The sequence below is a fragment of the Haliotis cracherodii genome, unplaced genomic scaffold, assembly GCF_022045235.1.
Source record: "Haliotis cracherodii isolate W230 unplaced genomic scaffold, xgHalCrac1.p SCAF_7, whole genome shotgun sequence".
NCBI classification, from domain to species: Eukaryota; Metazoa; Mollusca; class Gastropoda; order Lepetellida; family Haliotidae; genus Haliotis; species Haliotis cracherodii.
In genome coordinates this window covers 56,834,300-56,853,550 of record NW_027266330.1, presented here as the reverse complement: position 1 = coordinate 56,853,550, position 19,251 = coordinate 56,834,300, and the positions used below count along the sequence as shown (strand labels likewise).

General features: G+C 43.4%; 1 protein-coding gene across 1 annotated transcript; it reads left to right on the top strand.

The window, feature by feature from the left end:
• The first annotated feature begins 976 nt into the window (after positions 1–976).
• On the top strand, positions 977–13,924 carry LOC139447514 (replication factor C subunit 4-like). Its single transcript, XM_071228916.1, has 10 exons — positions 977–1,126; positions 1,615–1,693; positions 2,522–2,601; positions 4,189–4,308; positions 6,228–6,297; positions 6,720–6,914; positions 9,831–9,956; positions 10,614–10,694; positions 11,710–11,826; positions 12,843–13,924. Exons 1-10 carry the CDS (start codon positions 1,008–1,010, stop codon positions 12,936–12,938), a joined length of 1,083 nt encoding a protein of 360 aa, XP_071085017.1. The 5' UTR covers positions 977–1,007; the 3' UTR covers positions 12,939–13,924.
• Positions 13,925–19,251: the final 5,327 nt, after the last annotated feature.

Sequence of the window (19,251 nt, the reverse complement as noted above, 5' to 3'; positions counted from 1 at the left end):
AGACAATCATACACGTTAGTAGAGCTGGGTTAATTGATCCACTAATCAGTCAGTCGATGGATCTGGAAGGGCTAAACAATTACCATACAATCTGCTAAAAGTTAACTCTGACCAGTGACCCCATTTCGTGACCTGCCTTCCAATGTTAGTGGTAGATACTAACAGTTTTAGCCCACTAGTTCTTATAATGATAACATATAGCAAAACCCATAAAAATTGCAAATTTCTACTGGTCCTTATGATACTTTAACTATTGGGCAGTTTGGCAAGGACTACAGGACTAGTGCCAATTTCTTACGCTGAATGTGGTGAAGTCACTGGTATTAGGGCTGGGGCGATACACCAACTGTGCAATCTGATATGTATCACGATACATTGTTCATGATCCGATACATATCACGATACCTGCATGTGCACATATCATTTACATATAGACAAGATGGCCAAATACCTGGCAGACTGATGATTTTCAGTTGGCAGTGTCAAGTATGGTGCAGTGGATGAAAGTATTTACATTTTCCCAACTAATTTTTACTACTAATTTATGTTTGGTGTAACAGTTAATAAGCAAACGTCTAAGGTAAGAATCAGTATTTTGTACTTTGTGTGGTACTGTGATGCAGAAGTAAAAAAATAATGATACACCGATTCATCCAATGTACCTCCTGGATTTACGCCTTTTGTCATCGAATCCCAAATGCATGGATCGATGTGTATGATGTCAATAACTGGATTGTCTGGTCCAGACTTGATTATTTAAAGACCGCCGTCATACAGCTGGAATATTGCTGAGTGCGGCGTTAAACAACAAACCAACCAAAATATTAAAGGGTTTGGCCATTGATAGTGCAAGGTGTGGTAACTCACTGGTTTTGTTGTAAGTATAACAAGGGAATTATTTAACTATTCCTCATATAACTTAATACTATGCAAAGAGTGATTAAACCAATCTCTCACCCATGTGCATTCCAGAATCCAAGAACTGACGAAGCAAGCAATAACGAAAAATGCAGGCATTTTTGAAAGGAGGGACATCTGGCCTATCGAAAACCAAAGACAAACCAGCTTCAGGCTCGAAACAAGACAAGGAAGCGAAGACCAAACTCATACCATGGGTTGAAAAATAGTAGGAGCCTTTGGAATATAGCTAAAGGAATTGGTCAATATTGATAATAATAATTATAAATCATAATAGGCCTATTTATGTTACGCTACATCCACATGATGGGCATGCTCAAAGCGCCACACTATTATTTCCCTGTCAATGGATCAGGGTACACTTGAATTTCATTCTCAGCTCCCTAGGGAGTATGCAACCCAAGCTGTCTGTACTGTACTGTAAACATGAGCTTTTGAAATTGCCCTGTAGGAATCATTTAGTTAACGCAATGATCGCCCTTGACAAGATAGATATCTTGTGTATGTGCATGTTTGTTCCAATTTACTGTACAAAGAGCGATACAAGTTGACCGTTTCTACACTGAGATACGTAGGATAGTGCGTAGAAATATTTAACAAAGACACAAGGGTCTGTGGTGTGGGATTTTAAGTGAATATAGATTCATAAGACATTAAGAGCTTTATTCCGAGTTGACCGATGTCATCTGCTTGCAGTCGCCCCCGATGTATAAAGGATGTCGCACATCAAGATGAAGTTGTTGCTGTGTTGAACAAGTCCCTGGAGGGGGCTGATGTAAGTAGAAAGAAAATATTGGCTTTAATCTTAGTTTATAAATGTGCCACCTCCTAAGAATTGAAATGTGAAAACTTATTTTAAAAATCCATAAAAAGCAATGGGTGGTTTTTTTATTCCGCCAACCAGAAATAAGTGAATTCTTTGAAAAACAAACTCATTTACTGTTGCTGTCAATAAAAGTAAATTATTAGAAATACTATGATTAAATCTGTTGAAAGTTGATCTTAAAAACATCTGCCCCCCATTTTTCTGTATAATTATTTTCCCCCACCCTCTTAACATTTTAAGGAAATGAAAAAAAAACATTGGAAAATGGATTTTTTTCTCTTTATGTTATTTTAACAACAAACCTGCATTTTTAGGCCAGAAATCAGTAATTATGGGGTAGTCTTGTGGTTAAAACGTTCACTTGTCACACTGAAGACCCGGGTTCGATTCCCCACATGGGCACAATATGTGAAGCCCATTTCTGGTGTCCCTTGCCGTGATATTGCTGCAATATTGCTAAAAGTGGCGTAGAACCCATCTTCCCGAAGCAAGGGTATCGGGTATTTTGCCCCAAAAAGGTATTATCTCACCTGCTCAAATACTGTTCCAAGTTGCACAAACAGACTAACTCACTCACTCAGAATCTCTATTACAACTGGCTGGCTCACTCACTCACTCACTCACTCAATTGACAAACTGCGCAATTATTAAGGTATCCTTAGGACTAGTAGAAATTTGCCATTTTTAAGGGTTTTGCTATATGTTATCATTATAAGGACTAGTGGACTAAATTTGTGGGTTTCTAGCCCTGGGTAATACAGGAATATTGTGTTGCAGCTGCCCAACCTGTTGTTCTATGGCCCGCCCGGCACGGGGAAAACCTCCACGATCCTAGCAGCTGCCAGGGACCTGTTTGGGTGAGTGTTCCCGGTTTTCCAGGAACCCTAGTCACGGTTTTAACTTGTCTTACAAAAGTGGGGGTCCAGACAACCCCAAATAATAAATTTTAAAAGTCCTTGAAGGCAATATGAGGGTCCTGTAAAGTACCGAAAAGTTGAAGTGTTCTGTGCATTTCGATAATTCTTTAGAGCCTCGAATGAATCAATTATCATGTGGACAGAGGTCATGACTGCTGGATGAAATAACAGACACCATTACTTGATGTGCTGTTGGTACAATGAACATCATTGTGCTCCTCAAAGGACTCAGTATATTTGTTTTCAATCTCATTAAAATCAGATCTTAGTTCTCGCTATCGCTGAACAAAGATCTGAGGACATCCCTAACGGGTGACGTCAGAATGACCTTTCATCCAACCAATCAGAGCGTCGCTTACCAGATCATGAAAGTGACAGTCAGAATGTATTTTCTAATCATGCAACCACGAAATATTTAACACGGGGTATTCGGAACGACAGTTACAGGTTTTATGAATAGATCCACACAATCTAGGCCATCTGTAAGCCATTCCAGAATGTTCTTTTTAACAGTTTTAATTTCTTTAATCGAGAATACGTCAAAATATGTTTCGAAGCATAGTCGCCAGTTTGAAACTAGCACCGTAAAGCTTGAGAAAGCTGCCTTCTGATTGGCTTATGTCGATTTCTTGTCAGTCATTTCATTGGTCGGTCAAAGTTCGCGAAAGGTCGTTCTGACGTGACCCGTAATGGGATGTCCTCAGATCTTTGTTTAGCGGTAGCGAAAAATAAGATCTGATTTTAATGAGATTGATTCGTTTTTTGCGTCCATTCTTTTCATTTGTGTGTACTGGACACACATTTGTGTGTCTCCTGGAATCTTGATTTTCATCAAAAGCAAACATTACAAATGTCTAAGACCTGCAGCACTTCTCCCCACTTAAAGCTGACACACAGTGATATAACTGGCAGGGGTGGTGGGGGAGCCTAGTGGTTAAAGCGTTCGCTCGTCACACAGCAGACCTGAGTCCAATTCCCCCACGAGGGTATTGTGAAGCCCATTTCTGGTGCCCCCCGGCCGTGATATTGATGGAAAATTGCTATGAATGGTGTAAAACCATACTTACTCACTAGTATACCGGTAACTGAAATACTGTTGAAGAAGTTGTAAATTCATCTCACAGATATGCAGGGGGCACGGGTGGCCCAGTTGTCTAAGGCGCCACAATTAGCTGTGCAGAGTTGTGTCCCTTGGGCACGCCAGAAACATATGATTGTGGGTTCGAATCCCGGTTCGCCCCGATTATGTTTCTAGGTTTGTCAGCACCATACCCGTGCTCGTGGGTTTCACCGAAGTGGTAAACGTCCGAGACGTGCGTCACTTCCTTTCCTCCCACATTAAGCTGACACGCTGTGATATAACTGGAATACTGTTAAAAGCGACGTTAAACCCAACTCACTCACTCACAGATTTGCAAGGGCAGTAGGACAGCCCAGTGAGTTGATATTGCTAAAACTGGCATAAAACAATATTCCTTCACTTTCTGACTTGCCCCGATGCATGACATGTTTTGTGTTTTTTTCCAGGCCAGAAATATTCCGTAGTCGTGTGCTGGAGCTGAACGCCTCGGATGAGCGTGGAATTGATGTTGTCAGAGAGAAGGTGAAATCTTTTGCCATGTTGACGACAGGCGGCTCCAGATCTGAGTAAGTCCGTCTGGAGTGCTAGTCTATTTGTCAGTATAATTTTACAAGGGAAATATATGACAAGGAATTACTTTCAGTCTGGGCGATGTATAGATAACCCTCCAACAAACTAGCCAAAACAGGGTATCATTACCTAAGAACTCATCTTCCTGAGGCAAGGGAGTAATCTGACTGTAAAACTCCAGTTTCCACCCTTGCCGAACTAGGCTGCAATGTCGTGGTTTGATTGTTGTCCCTTCTAAATCCCTCCTATTGACCAATCAGATTAAACCTTATTACATTACTTGCATTTGATTCAAACAAAATGACGGTGCCAAGTCAAGACAATCTGATCCATTATCAAGATTGTTATCCCCCCGGGGGATATAGCTATGGGCATGTCTGTCCGTCTGTCGGTCTTTCCGTCCGTCCGTCCGTCTGTCTGAATCTTTTCCGGAGCAGAACTCGAAAACTGCTAAATATTTCTTCATCAAACTTTGCATTTATATTACTTAAGTGGTGAAGTTGTGCCTTTTGCTATTTTGGAACTTTTCCAATTTTTTTATTTTCCAATTTTCATGAAAGCTTGCTGGACATAGGCTAACTTTGTGAGTGATGTTTGTTTCCGGAACAGAACTCCGAAACTGTTTAAAATGTCTTCATCAAACTTTGCATTTATATCACTCAAGTGGTGAAGTTGTGCCTTTTGCTATTTAGGAATTTTAGAAATCTTTATTTTTTACGTTTCCATGGCAACAAGTTGGACTTAGATTCTATAAGGGTGCTGTTCATTTCCGGAGCGTAACTCAAAAACAGTTAAATACTTTCTTACAAAACTTTGCATGTCTACCAGGCACATACTGGACTGGTGCCTTTTTCTATTTAGGAATTCTTATTTTTAATTTTTTTTTACGTTTCCATGGCAACAAGTTGGACTTAAGTTTTAATATAGGTAGGGTTCACTTATGGAGTATAAGAAATAAACTGTTAAATATTTCCTTGCCAAACATTGCATGTCTATATATAAAGTACATACTGAACTGGTGCCATTTGATATTCAGGAGTTTTAGAAATGTTTATTTTAGAATTTCCATTGCAGCTATTTTGACATGGGGTAAGAGAAATGTTGGGTCAGTTACCTAGTTTGGGACCATAACGTGTTAAAATGGGCGGGGGATATAGATTACTTTGTTGACTATACGCTTGTTTAGTTATTGTTTCTTGTAATTTGTCATTTGTTAGCATAAAAAAACCCACAGAAACACACTTGTTCCTGGAATCGACATGTCAGTCGCCATGTTGTTTATGAACCAGATGTTGGTTTCGTTCCTTCATAATTCCAGCCTAGTTCGGCTTTATTTCATGACAAGTATCACGAGGATACCTTTTTGCCATCACAGTGGCATATATAAACATCCACAGAGAGAGTGGACAGTTGGTTGTTCAATTCCTGGCCACATCAAACCAAAAGGTACTTGTTGTTACCCTGCCTGGTGCTAGGCAGTCATCCGGACTCGTTTGGTTTGGTTTGTTCTTTAACGCCGTACTCAGCAATATTCCAGCTATATGACGGCGGTCTGTAAATAATCAAGTCTGGACCAGACAATCCAGTGATTAATATCATGAGTATTGATCCACGCAATTGGGATCGATGACATGCATCAACCAAGTCAGCGAGTCTGACCACCCGATCCTGTTAGTCGCCTTTTACGACAAGCGTAGTCACCTTTTACGGCAAGCATGGGTTGCTGAAGACCTTTTCTATCCCGGAATCTTCCCGGGTCCATCCGGACTAGTACATGCACATGCACACTTGCTATATAAGTGCAATAATCTTTACCCCTCACCTCACCTCACCTCACCTCACCTCACCTCACCTCACCTCACCTCACCTCACCTCAAACATTAATGTTAAATATCATTTGCTTCTGTTTCTTCAGTGGGAAGCCATGTCCACCATTTAAGATTATTATTCTTGACGAAGCCGACTCCATGACAACAGCTGCACAGGTGAGAACAGCTGCAGTCAGGTTAGGGTGTCAGTGTTACGTAGGCTGACTGGTGGAATTGTAGCTCGCTATGCTCGCTAAAGACAATGATAATTCCTAATACAGGATATTTACTCGCATGAGCTGTTTTGTGATATATCCCCGTGTTGTGGGTTTCAGACGCTTAAGAAACAGTTTTCTCACTAATCAAAATAACAACTGTAAAACAGCTTGTTCACTTATAAAAAACACCTTTAACTAAAAAATAAGACATCATCTGGGTTACATTGTATGTGTGACGCCACAACCCTTGTTACAGCGCGAATAATCATGATAAACATAGCCATCCTAAAACTTATGATGTCCAAAAACGTATGATCTTTCGACACTGAAATTCTTTTCATTGCAAGGAATGACTCAGCATTGCGATTTTTTTGTTTGAAGGCTGCGTTGCGGCGTACAATGGAGAAGGAATCGAGGACCACACGTTTCTGCCTCATCTGTAACTACGTCAGTCGAATTATCGAACCCATCACGTCAAGATGTGCCAAGTTCCGCTTTAAGCCACTCTCTGAGGAGGTCTTGACAAGGAGAATTAAACTCATCTGTGAGAAAGAAAACGTGGATTGTGATGAAAAGGTATGTTGTGACTTTTTTATATGCACACAGAGTTGTGTCCCTTGTTCGTGTCAGTGTCGGGGGGGGGGGGGGTACTAAGGCGCAGCGATTTGCGTCGTCTAAGGCGCAGCGATTTGCTGTGCAGAGTTGCGTCCCCTGGACACTCATTCACTCACTCACTCCCCTGGACACGCCAGAAACCTAAGATTGTGGGTTCGAATCCCGGTTCATCCCGACTATGTTTCGAGGTTTGTCAGCACCATACCCGTGCTCGTGGGTTTCACCGAAGTGGTAAACGTCTAAGACCTGCATCACTTCGGGCTTTCCTCCCAGGCGTTAAACCCAACTCACTCACTCACTCACTCATATTGGGAGGGTACTGACTAGGATTCGTGTACCCACATGACTAGCTGGACGCATCATATAACGGTAAGTTGTGCAATCTACCGATCACTCCTCACAATTTCACTGAAATTAATCCAAAAGATATTAAATGAAATTTTGAATAAAATTAATAAATTGGCACTAGTCCCATAGTCCTTGCCGAACTGCCCAGCAGTTAAGGTATCATAAGGACTAGTAGAAATTTGCCATTTTTATGGGTTTTGCTATCATTATAAGGATTAGTGGACTAAAACAGTTTCTATTGCTGCAGTGCACACATTCCTTCCGACATTTGAATGTTTGAATAGAGATAAAGCTTCATTCAACTTTAGTGTATATGTGACCAGCCTGGCCAGCATTTTATATGTGTATCTATACTATCTAAATACTTTTTGCCAGGGTTCTGTTCAAACTGTTCTCAATCGAACACTTTGTACCCATGTCTTGAGCCCTGCAGTGGGTACCCGGGTAGTGTCGGGTAATAGTGGGGTGGGTACCCGGGTAGTGTCGGGTAATAGGGGGTTGGTACCCGGGTAGTGTCGGGTAATAGGGGGGTGGGTACCCGGGTAGCGTCGGGTAATAGGGGGGTGGGTACCCGGGTAGGGTCGGGTAGTAGGGGGGTGGGTACCCGGGTAGTGTCGGGTAATAGGGGGGTGGGTACCCGGGTAGTGTCAGGTAATAGGGGGGTGGGTACCCGGGTAGTGTCAGGTAATAGGGGGGTGGGTACCCGGGTAGTGTCAGGTAATAGTGGGTCGGGTACCCGGGTAGTGTCAGGTAATAGGGGGGTGGGTACCCGGGTAGTGTCAGGTAATAGGGGGGTGGGTACCCGGGTAGTGTCAGGTAATAGGGGGGTGGGTACCCGGGTAGTGTCAGGTAATAGGGGGGTGGGTACCCGGGTAGTGTCAGGTAATAGGGGGGGTGGGTACCCGGGTAGTGTCGGGTAATGGGGGGGTGGGTACCCGGGTAGTGTCGGGTAATAGGGGGGTGGGTACCCGGGTAGTGTCGGGTAATGGGGGGGGGTGGGTACCCGGGTAGGGTCGGGTAATGGGGGGGTGGGTACCCGGGTAGTGTCGGGTAATAGGGGGGTGGGTACCCGGGTAGTTTCGGGTAATGGGGGGGTGGGTACCCGGGTAGTGTCGGGTAATAGGGGGGTGGGTACCCGGGTAGTGTCGGGAAATAGGGGGGTGGGTACCCGGGTAGTGTCGGGTAATAGGGGGTGGGTACCCGGGTAGTGTCGGGTAATAGGGGGGTGGGTACCCGGGTTGTGTCGGGAAATAGGGGGGTGGGTACCCGGGTAGTGTCGGGTAATAGGGGGGTGGGTACCTGGGTAGGGTCGGGTAATAGGGGGGTGGGTACCTGGGTAGTGTCGGGAAATAGGGGGGTGGGTACCCGGGTAGTGTCGGGTAATAGGGGGGTGGGTACCTGGGTAGTGTCGGGTAATAGGGGGGTGGGTACCCGGGTAGTGTCGGGAAATAGGGGGGTGGGTACCCGGGTAGTGTCGGGTAATAGGGGGGTGGGTACCTGGGTAGGGTCGGGTAATAGGGGGTAGGGCCGGGCCAGGCCGGTTAACTCGGGTACTCGGGTCGGGTGGGTACTGAGAAGGACCTGGGTACCCACAGGACTACCCGGACCCGTAGTTAGTCACGTGATTTATTGTTTAATGAAAACATCTAGAACTCTATGGTTAAACTACAATTCACTAATGTTCGCAGTTCATCCTGACTACTACGCCCATTCCTTCTGACTTTTATATGTTTGAATTTAAATAAAACTTCAGTCAACTTCAGTGTATTCACCAGATCGTTTCATACATGTATCTTAACACATTTTACCAGAGCTACGGTCAAACTTTTCCCAATCGGACAGTTTGTTCCTACCCCATGATACCTACAGTGGGTACCCGGATAGGGTCGGGTAATAGGGGGATGGGTACCGGGGTAGTAAATTTGGACTTGTCCCAGCCCTAATAGGGGGTTGGGTACCCGGGTAGTAAATTTGGACTTGTCCCAGCCCTAATAGGGGGTTGGGTACCCGGGTAGTAAATTTGGACTTGTCCCAGCCCTAATAGGGGGTTGGGTACCTGGGTAGTAAATTTGGACGCGTCCCACCCCTGTTTGAATCCCAGATTTGCTCTTGATTATCATCGATGGCATCTCACCGGTGTATCTCCGCTTAAAGGTTTTGTCTGAAATGTGTGTAGCATAAACTATAGCTAGCGAATGTTTGCCATTGTACAAAAAGAATAGGAAAACCTGTTTTGAGGTGTTTTACAAATATAACATTTGTTAATTTATTATGGTCAGCTCTTCTCTTAAAATGACCCCTTCGTTTCCCATGTAGTGGTAGGTCCCTAGACCCAATTGCTTGGTGTAAGAAGATAAAAGTGGTGCCTTGATCAGGCTCAGTTACAAGGTTGATCGAGTGTCACCATACCCCAACAATGATGTTCATAGTATCAACCACTGGTTGTCTGGCTGTGTTGATATTTTGCTTGATGAAGCTTGACAAGGCATAAAGCAGTAAGCTGACAATAATAATGTCCTGTGTGTGTAGGCCATCAAAGCCCTGATGGAGACTTCTGAGGGGGACCTGCGGAAAGCCATCACGTATCTACAGAGTTCATCTCGGTTGAAGGCGGAGGAGACCATTACTGAGGACGTTGTGTGGGAGATAGCAGGGGTAAGTTGGTTGCCAATGTTCCTGAAGCTGACACATCCACTGTAAAATCATGTTTGTTTGTTTTGTTTGTTTCTTGTTTGACGCCGCACTAAGCACTATTCAAGCTATATGTCCGCGGTCTGTAAATAATTGAGTCTGGACCAGACAATCCAGTGATTAACGTCATGAGCATCGATCCACGTAATTGAGATACGATGACAAGTCATCGAGCCTGACCACCCGATCCCGTTAGATGCCTCTTACAACGAGCATTGACGCCTTTTAAGACAAGCATGGGTTGCTGAAGTCCCATTCTAACCAGGATGTTCACAAGTCCTGTATAATCATGATAATAGAGTTTTAATTTAATATAACGCTCATGTTTTAACTCCCTGCCCCCTTCTGGGATGTCCAGGTTACATTTGGTCCCCAGCAACCTTTGTTGTATGAGGCGATTTGATGAATTAGGTGTTTAGGCTCGCCGACTTGGTTGATTGTGTGTCATCATACCCCAATGGCGTGAATCATTGCTTATAATATTAATCACTGGATTGTCTGGACCAGACTCGATTATTTAGAGACCGCTGTCATATAGCCTGAATATTGCATTTAACAACAAACACTCAAACACTAACTCCCTGTCACTGGTTCAGAGTTTTAATCTTACTGCTTCTTCAGGTCTGTCCCGAGAAGATGGTAGAGAGAGTATTGAAGACATGTCATTCCGACTCCTACGACAAGCTGGATAAAAACTGTCAAGTAAGTCCAGTAGAATCTGCAGCCCTTCCAACACATTGACAGCTGTGTGTGTATGAAAGGCACAGGCTGCACAAGGGCCTAGGCTTTGTCCTTTCCAAAAATACTACGACCTCCTCTGTGGTTTAGTGGTAGAGCGTCCGCCCGGAGAGCGGAAGGTCCGAGGTTCGATCCCCCAGCCGCGTCATATCAAAAGACATTAAAAGATGGTACTTGTTGTTACCCTTTCTGGCGTTCGGCATTAAGGGGCTAAAACAAGGACTGGTCGGCTCGGAGTCAGTATACTGTGTCTGTGCGGGGTATTCATGTTAAACTGTGGCATGGTATCTCAGTGGGCTAGCACTATAATCGGCATCAGTCTGGACCTAGTACAAGCAGCCACACACACACATGTGCATGCACGTCGCTATATAAGTGCAATTATCTTGGACGCGGCGTCTTTCCCAAAATACTGCAATATGCTAACTTTATTCTTAAAACAACATTCATTCAACATGTAGAGGATATTATATGAGTGTTCATGTCATACTATGCGACTATACTTGTCATAAAAGACGACTAAGGGGATCGGGTGGTCAGGCTTGCTGACTTGGTAGTTGCATGTCATCGTATCCCAATTGCGGTGGATCAATGCTCATGAAACACAGTGGATTGTCTGGTCCAGATTCAATTATGTGCCTGCCGCCATATAGCTGGAATATTGCTAATTGCGGCGTTAAAACAACAAAACAAACAAACTGGGGGATTAAAACTCATAGGGGATCCAGAGGGTGTGTCAAGGGTCGGTAACCCCCCCCACCCCCCCCCCCCCCCCCCCCCCCCCCCCCCCTTCCCCTTTTTTGAAACCAAATGTAGTATGTTGTTGGCAGTAAAATTATCTGCGAGAGGATTTCGATATATTTTGGACCCCTCCCTTAAAATACTGGATCTACCCTTGTAACCTCTGCATATTAAAAGTGCAGCAGTGCTATTTGTTATTATACAGCTGTGTTTGATGAGGTGACGGTTCTGTTTGCAGCACATCATCAGTGAAGGGTACTCTGCGACGCAGGTGCTGACACAGCTCCACGACGAGATTGTCTCTCTAGGGGAACTCAGCGATCATCAGAAGTCGGCCATCTGTGAAAAAATGGCGGTATGTGCTTGAAACATGACAGAATGGTGCTTATTTGTAAAAATATAAAGGGGGCCGACCATTTGAGATTCTGGGACTTTGTTTCAACAACATGTTACGGAAAATAATAGGGAGAAAATAACTAGTCCTCAGAAAAAAAAAAAAAAGGGTAGGGTAGGGTAGGGTAGGGTAGCGAAGCGAGCCTCAAAGACAATTAGGGACTAGTCGTACATTTATTTCATGAATTAATCATCGCAATATTTTGTGATTCTATATCAAGTGGGCAAGGACTTTTTCACTGTCATTTTTTCATGACCCTCCCCCACTTAATCTCATCTTAATAACCACCCCACCCTCCACCCCTATAATAAATGACCCTCCCCCACTTAATCTCATCTTAATAACCACCCCACCCTCCACCCCTATAATAAATGAACCTCCCCCACTTAATCTCATCTTAATAACCACCCCACCCTCCACCCCTATAATAAATGACCCTCCCCCACTTAATCTCATCTTAATAACCACCCCACCCTCCACCCCTATAATAAATGACCCTCCCCCAATTAATCTCATCTTAATAACCACCCCACCCTCCACCCCTATAATAAATGACCCTCCCCCAATTAATCTCATCTTAATAACCACCCCACCCTCCACCCCTATAATAAATGAACCTCCCCCACTTAATCTCATCTTAATAACCACCCCACCCTCCACCCCTATAATAATTACCTCCCCCACTTAATCACATCTTAACAACCACCCCACCCTCCACCCCCTATAACAAATTACCCTCCCCTACTAAATCTCATCTTACAACCACCCCGCCCTGCACCCCTATAATAAATTACCTCCCCCACTTAATCTCATCTTAATAACCACCCCGCCCTCCACCCCCTAAAATAAATGACTATCCTGCATCTTAGGTGTTTATCTGTTGAGGAGCTGGTCATTTATTATAGGGGTGGAGGGTGGGGTGGTTGTTAAGATGAGATTAAATTTCAAATTGCTGACTTGTTGTTTTGTCTATTCAGATTGTGGACAAGTGTTTAATGGATGGCGCCGATGAGTATCTTCAACTGATGGCGCTGTTCAGTACTGTCATGGAGCAGATCTGCCACCACAAGTAGCCTGAAGAACGCATGACAATGTCGCACACATCACAACACCACAATGCAAGGTGCAGACCAGGCACAACACATTAGAGGGGACACTGCACAACAAGGCACAACACAGTGGGGACACTGCACAACAAGGCACAACACATTCATGGGATGCTGCACATCAAGGCAATGTACAGACCAGGCAAATCTGGTTTGCAAATGCTTCATGATTGCTTATTTGCCAACACAAATCATCTTCCTGAGCCAAGGGCGTTAACTGACTATAAAAGTCCAGTTTCCACCCTTGCCGAACAAGGCTTGAATCCATGGCTCAATCGTAGAGCCACCAGTGACTATTACGAGTCCCTTCTTTGCCCCTCCTATTGACCAATCAGATTCCACCTCCTTGTGTTACTTGGATTTGATTCAAACAAAATGGCGGTGCGTAGTCAAGACGACCTAATCGATAATTCAAGGTCTATATTGGAATATGAGGGTCTTACTGCGCAAAGTGCATCAAATCACTTGAGCACCTTGATTAAAAACATTAAAAGATTTAGAAAACATCTGTCAATGCCAAGTTGATGGTAGACATGTTTGCAAATCCTGCAGTCGACCGAAATTTGCATGTTGTAATCCATGTTGTTTACAAACCGGATGTCTAGTTTGTTACGCGATTTTTATTAGACAATGCAAAGACATGTTAGTTCAGCCAAACTGTAACTCCAGAATTCCAGCCTAGTTCGGCAAGGGTGGAAATTTGACTTTTATAGTGAGTTAACTCCCTTGCCTCGAGTTTGAGCCTTGTTTTCGTCAATTGAAAGTGTGTACATATGCAAGTCACGTGACACTGAATATCATGTGATCATTGAGTACGAGGATATTAGTGCAGACTATTCATGAGACGTCAGTCTTTAGACATCGACTTCTTCCTCCAGACTCCTCCAAGACGGAGATGTCCTTATATTCTGTGATCTGTTCATCCTGAAATAGTATTGTCTCGTCATGGAATAAATGTGTACTTATACTCTGCACGATCGTTTTTATTTGGTTTATGTTTTGGTATGGATATTGTAGAAACATAAAGATCTTGTGTGAATTGGAGAGTGAGTGAGTGAGTATGATTTTACGCCGCTTTTAGCAATATTCCAGCAATATCACGGCGGGGGACACCAGAAATGGGCTTCACACATTGTACCCATGTCAGGAATCATACCCTGGTCTTTGGAGTGACGAGCGAACGCTTTAACCACTAGGTTACCCGACCGCCCCTGTGAATTGAAGAAATATGTATGGTACTTTATATGACTAAAGTCATGGTGACAGTATGACTTTAATTGAAAATTGGTAGCAGTTATACTACTCCACTTTTGAAAGGGATATTTTTTATCTTGATGTATTTATTAATATAAGTGACATACCGTATTTGATGTAATAAGCGCCCCGTTCTAATAAGCGCCCACGGTGATATTTGCTAATGTATTGGCTAGTGGACAATCCAAATTAGCACCCCTTCCAATTGATCAATGTACACAAGACTTATTCATTCATGTATACATACCCGTGTGTTGTATGCACCCTTAATTATGGGCAATTAAATTCTGGAAAAATATATCTGTTGTGTAAAATACACAGAGACTTTTCTTTTGTATCATTTCAGGCTGTCAGCATAAACCACGAAATTTACGATCTCTAAGCTCTGTTTTTTTCCACAAATATTAAATATCTAATAAGAGGCCTCTATTTCTAATTTTGAGAATGCCCTGGTCGCCTATTACGTTGAATACGGTATCTTGTTATCTCCATCAAAAGAATAGTATATTATATGAGTCAGGTACAATTTAAGGTGCATCAGCATTATTTCAGCCATATAGCAATGAGACCAAGTTTATATATTCACAAGTGAGTCATCAATGCAAATTTATATTCAAAACACATATTATCAAACATACATGACACAATCATTAATACAGTTTAAAACAGCGCCACCAGTAACCAAAGCTAGGCCACCTCACTGGGTATCATGGTATATTACGTGAACTACATGACATGCAAATCACAGCACACCACACCACGTATGCTTTTGGCCAAGTAAATACCAGTTTTACTTGAGTTATTAGGCAAAGGTCAGTTCTAATAAATAACATGATCACAGTCGGGGAAACGTGACCTGGACCACCATGTGTACCAAAAGATCTGGACTGTTGCTCATGCTATCAACCACTGGTTTGCCTGACCTAGACTGACACTCTGTGGGAGTTCCAGGTTTGAATTGGTTTCAAGCAAAGACCTCGATTTACTTGGCCTACTGGTATGTCGCCAGAGGCTATCGCTGCAGCCTTCCCATCCTAGCTTTCTAGTCTTTGTTCCAAGCAAACTAGGGGCGGTCGGGTAGCCTAGTGGTTAAAGCGTTCGCTCATCCTGCAGAAAACCCGGGTTCGATTCCCGATATGGGTACAATGTGTGAAGCCCATTTCTGGTGTCCCCCGCCATGATATTGCTGGAATATTGCTAAAAGCTGCATAAAACCTTACTCACTCCAGGCAAACTATGCTGTTGTCAGAGGAAATTTATTGGATTAGGTGGTCAGGTTCAGTGCCTTGGTTGAGTGTGTCATTGTACCTTAAGGGTGTGGATCGTTCATCACAATATGAAACACTGGATTGTAGACACCAAAGGCAGGCGCTGCTGGAATATTGGCTTGAGATGAAGAGGAAGCTGAATTCATCCCTCGTGTCACAGTCGTAGTCAGTTTATATCACACTGACACATGAAGTGGTCCTAGATGATAATTTTCATCCAAACAATCATTTCTCTCCATCTATTGTACAGAGACATTACCATGATAATAAAACCAGATCTTCCCCTACAATATATTTGAATATACTCTGAGAAAAAAGAAATTCATAAGCACGTTTTTGGTGTGGGGAGTAACGCACAATGATTGCAACTGTGAACAGTTGATGACGTTACAGACATGGCAACAGTGGACACGAGTCTAATAGGAAGATATTACCAGAACAATATGAACCATCAAGGTCATAGGAACTCAGTACATCCTGTGGTCCATTAGCATCATTTGCTTGTTTAACGCCGCACTCAGCAATATTCCAGCTATATGACGGCGGTCTGTAAATAATCGAGTCTGGACCAGACACTCCAGTGATTGACATCATGACACGCAACTCGTACTGGGGATACAATGACATGCATCAACCAAGACAGCGATCCTGACCCCCCGATCACGTTAGTCGCCTCTCACGACAACCGTTGTTGCCTTTTACAGCGAGCATGGGTTGCTGAAGACCTATTCCAACCAGGATCTTCATGGGGGACAAGCGTTGGTTGCTGAAGACCTATTCTAACTAGGGTCTTCTCGAGTCCCATTAGTTTCAATTGCAGCCTAGTGACGACATGAGTAGGGGGTTTCAAATCTGGCGATTGTGGTTCTGTATGATGTGCTGTATGTCTTGTATTTTTGTGATGAGTGAGTACGGTTCTCCTGCGTGACGAGCGAACGCTTTAACCACAAGGCTACCCTACCGCCCCATTTTGGTGATGAAGGATGACCTAAGCATGGCTCATAATGTGAACGTGTGGCTGTAGGATTTCTTCACAATATAGCCTTGTGCCGTTAAGTTGCCTTGCTGACTTGGTTGACTCGATCCTAATTGCGTGGATCGATGCTCATGATATTAATCACTGGATTGTCTGGTCCAGACTCGATTATTTACAGACCGCCGTCATATAGCTGGAATATTGCTGAGTGCGGCGTTAAACAACAAACTAACAAACAAACAAACCACAAGGCGCCGCGATTCGCTGTACAGAGTTACGTCCCTTGGGCACGCCAGAAACCTAGGATTGTGGGTTCGAATCCCGGTTCGCCACGATTATGTTTCTAGGTTTGTCAGCACCATATCCGTGCTCGTGGGTTTCACCGAATGGTAAACGTCTGAGACCTGCATCACTTCGGGCTTTCCTCCCACATTAAGCTGACACGCCGCGATATAACTGGAATACTGTTAAAAGCGGTGTTACACACAACTCACTCACTCTGTTACAAAGTCCCTTGGGCTGATGCATGGTGGTCTCACTTAGTAGAGTCTCGCAGATCAGTCACTGTATGGCACAGGCACCAAATACGCCCACTCACATTATAATCATGGCACTAGCACTAGACCCGTGAAGATTCCGGGGTAGAATAGGTCTTCAGCAACCCATGCTTGCCGTAAAAGGCGACTATGCTTGTCGTAAAAGGCGACTAACGGGATCGGGTGGTCATGCTCGCTGACTTGGTTGATGCATGTCATCGGTCCCAATTGCGTGGATCGATGCTCATGATATTAATCACTGGATTGTCTGGTCCAGACTCGATTATTTACAGACCGCCGTCATTTAGCTGAAATATTGCTGAGTGCGGCGTTAAACAACCAACCAACCAACCAACCAACCAACACTAGCACTAAATATAGTCAGATGTAACAAAATCATAAAGTCACTGGCTCACGTGTAAAAGGGGCGGTCGGGTAGCCTAGTGGTTAAAGCGTTCGCGCGTCACACCAAAGACCCGGGTTCGACTCCCCACATGGGTACAATGTGTGAAGCCCATTTCTGGTGTCCCCCGCCGTGATATTGCTAGAATATTGCTAAAAGCGGCGTAAAACCATACTCACTCACACAAAACAATTCTAAGACAATATATTTGCTACGCAGTTCTAAGACTTTAGTTTCTCCGATTAGTTCACAGTTAAAGCTATAAACATTTTGGCAAAACTATACACTACAAATAATTAATTTGGTCAAAAGCGTGTGAAACATTAGCACTACAAGCCAGAAGGCTTCGTTTCCTAAAGGATTATCCAAACATTTCTCTAGAAGTTGCATCAACAATATGTGACAGTAAAATAGCTTCCATGTTGTATATGGTTCGGAAATTTGGGGGTAACACTCAAAAACAATCAGAACCTTTACTTTAAACGATATTTATGTGTTAATGAAAAAAGTATCAACCAATGCTGTACTGGGCGAAGTAGGTAGAACCTACTTATGTGTGAGTGAGTTGGGTTTTAACGCCGCTTTTAACAGTATGCCAGTTATATCGCGGCGTGTCAGCTTAATGTGGGAGGAAAGTTCGAAGTGATGCAGGTCTCAGACGTTTACCACTTCGAGGAAACCCACGAGCACGGGTGTGGTGCTGACAAACCTAAAAACATAATCACGGCAAACCGGGATTCGAACCCACAATCTTAAGTTTCTGGCGTGCCCAAGGGACACAACTCTGCACGGCTAATCGCGGCGCCTTAGACGACTGGGCCATCCGTGCCCCCCGTGCCACCCTAGGGCATGTTGAAATCACAGGATGAAAACGGCAGCAACACCTGGGTAACGCATGTTCGTTTGCTGCTGTTAGAAACCGGATTTACGCATATTTGGATCTCACAGGAGTGTGGCAGCATATCGAATTTTATACAATGTTTTAAGCAAAGATGTAAAGGCATAGAGATTCAGAATTGGCATGCAATTTCGTAAGAGGCAATTTGTATCGATGACAATCATGACATGCATCAGGAAGACTGACCACCCGACCCCGTTAGTCGCCTCTTACGACAAGCATAGTCGCCTATTACGGTAAGCATGGTTGATTTGACCTATTCTACCCCGCATCTTCACGGATCGATTTACTTAAGTGTAAGAAAATTAATGTAAGTATGATATAATTGAAGATGAATGCCATTTCCTTTTAGTTTGTCAATTTTATTTTATATTTCAAAACAGAAAGCTCTACATCCAAGCTACTATTACAAGTATCCATCACGAGCAAAATTTAATCTACAAGTATAGCAACAGAAAATGTTAAGCTTATCAAAAATATTGCTATATTGAAATATATAAGAAATCTGTCTGTATAATGTATCATATTTATTGTATTGAGATAGTGTAACAGTTGTTCCACCTGTCCATGTTTATTTCATGTATTGTATTCTTGGCTGTTCGGCCTCTGATACCGTTATTCTTCTTCACGGGGGAAGAGCAAATTTATTTCTTTAATAAATTGCGCTTCATTCTTCGTTGTCCTTTGCGATTTCTCTCGTATCGAGCTTATATTACACTATACATGGGTGTAGAGCAAAATTTAGTTCTTAAACTCAAACCACTTTCAGAACAAGGATTGTTTCAATCTCATTACAATCAGATCTTAGTTCTCGCTATCGCTAAACAAAGCGAAAGCGAGAACAAAGATCTGATTGTAATGAGATTGGGTTTGTTTGAAACGTGTTCACGGGATGCTCATGAAGGGGAGGTAATTGCTGTGCGATGGAGTTGGTTATTCTTGGTC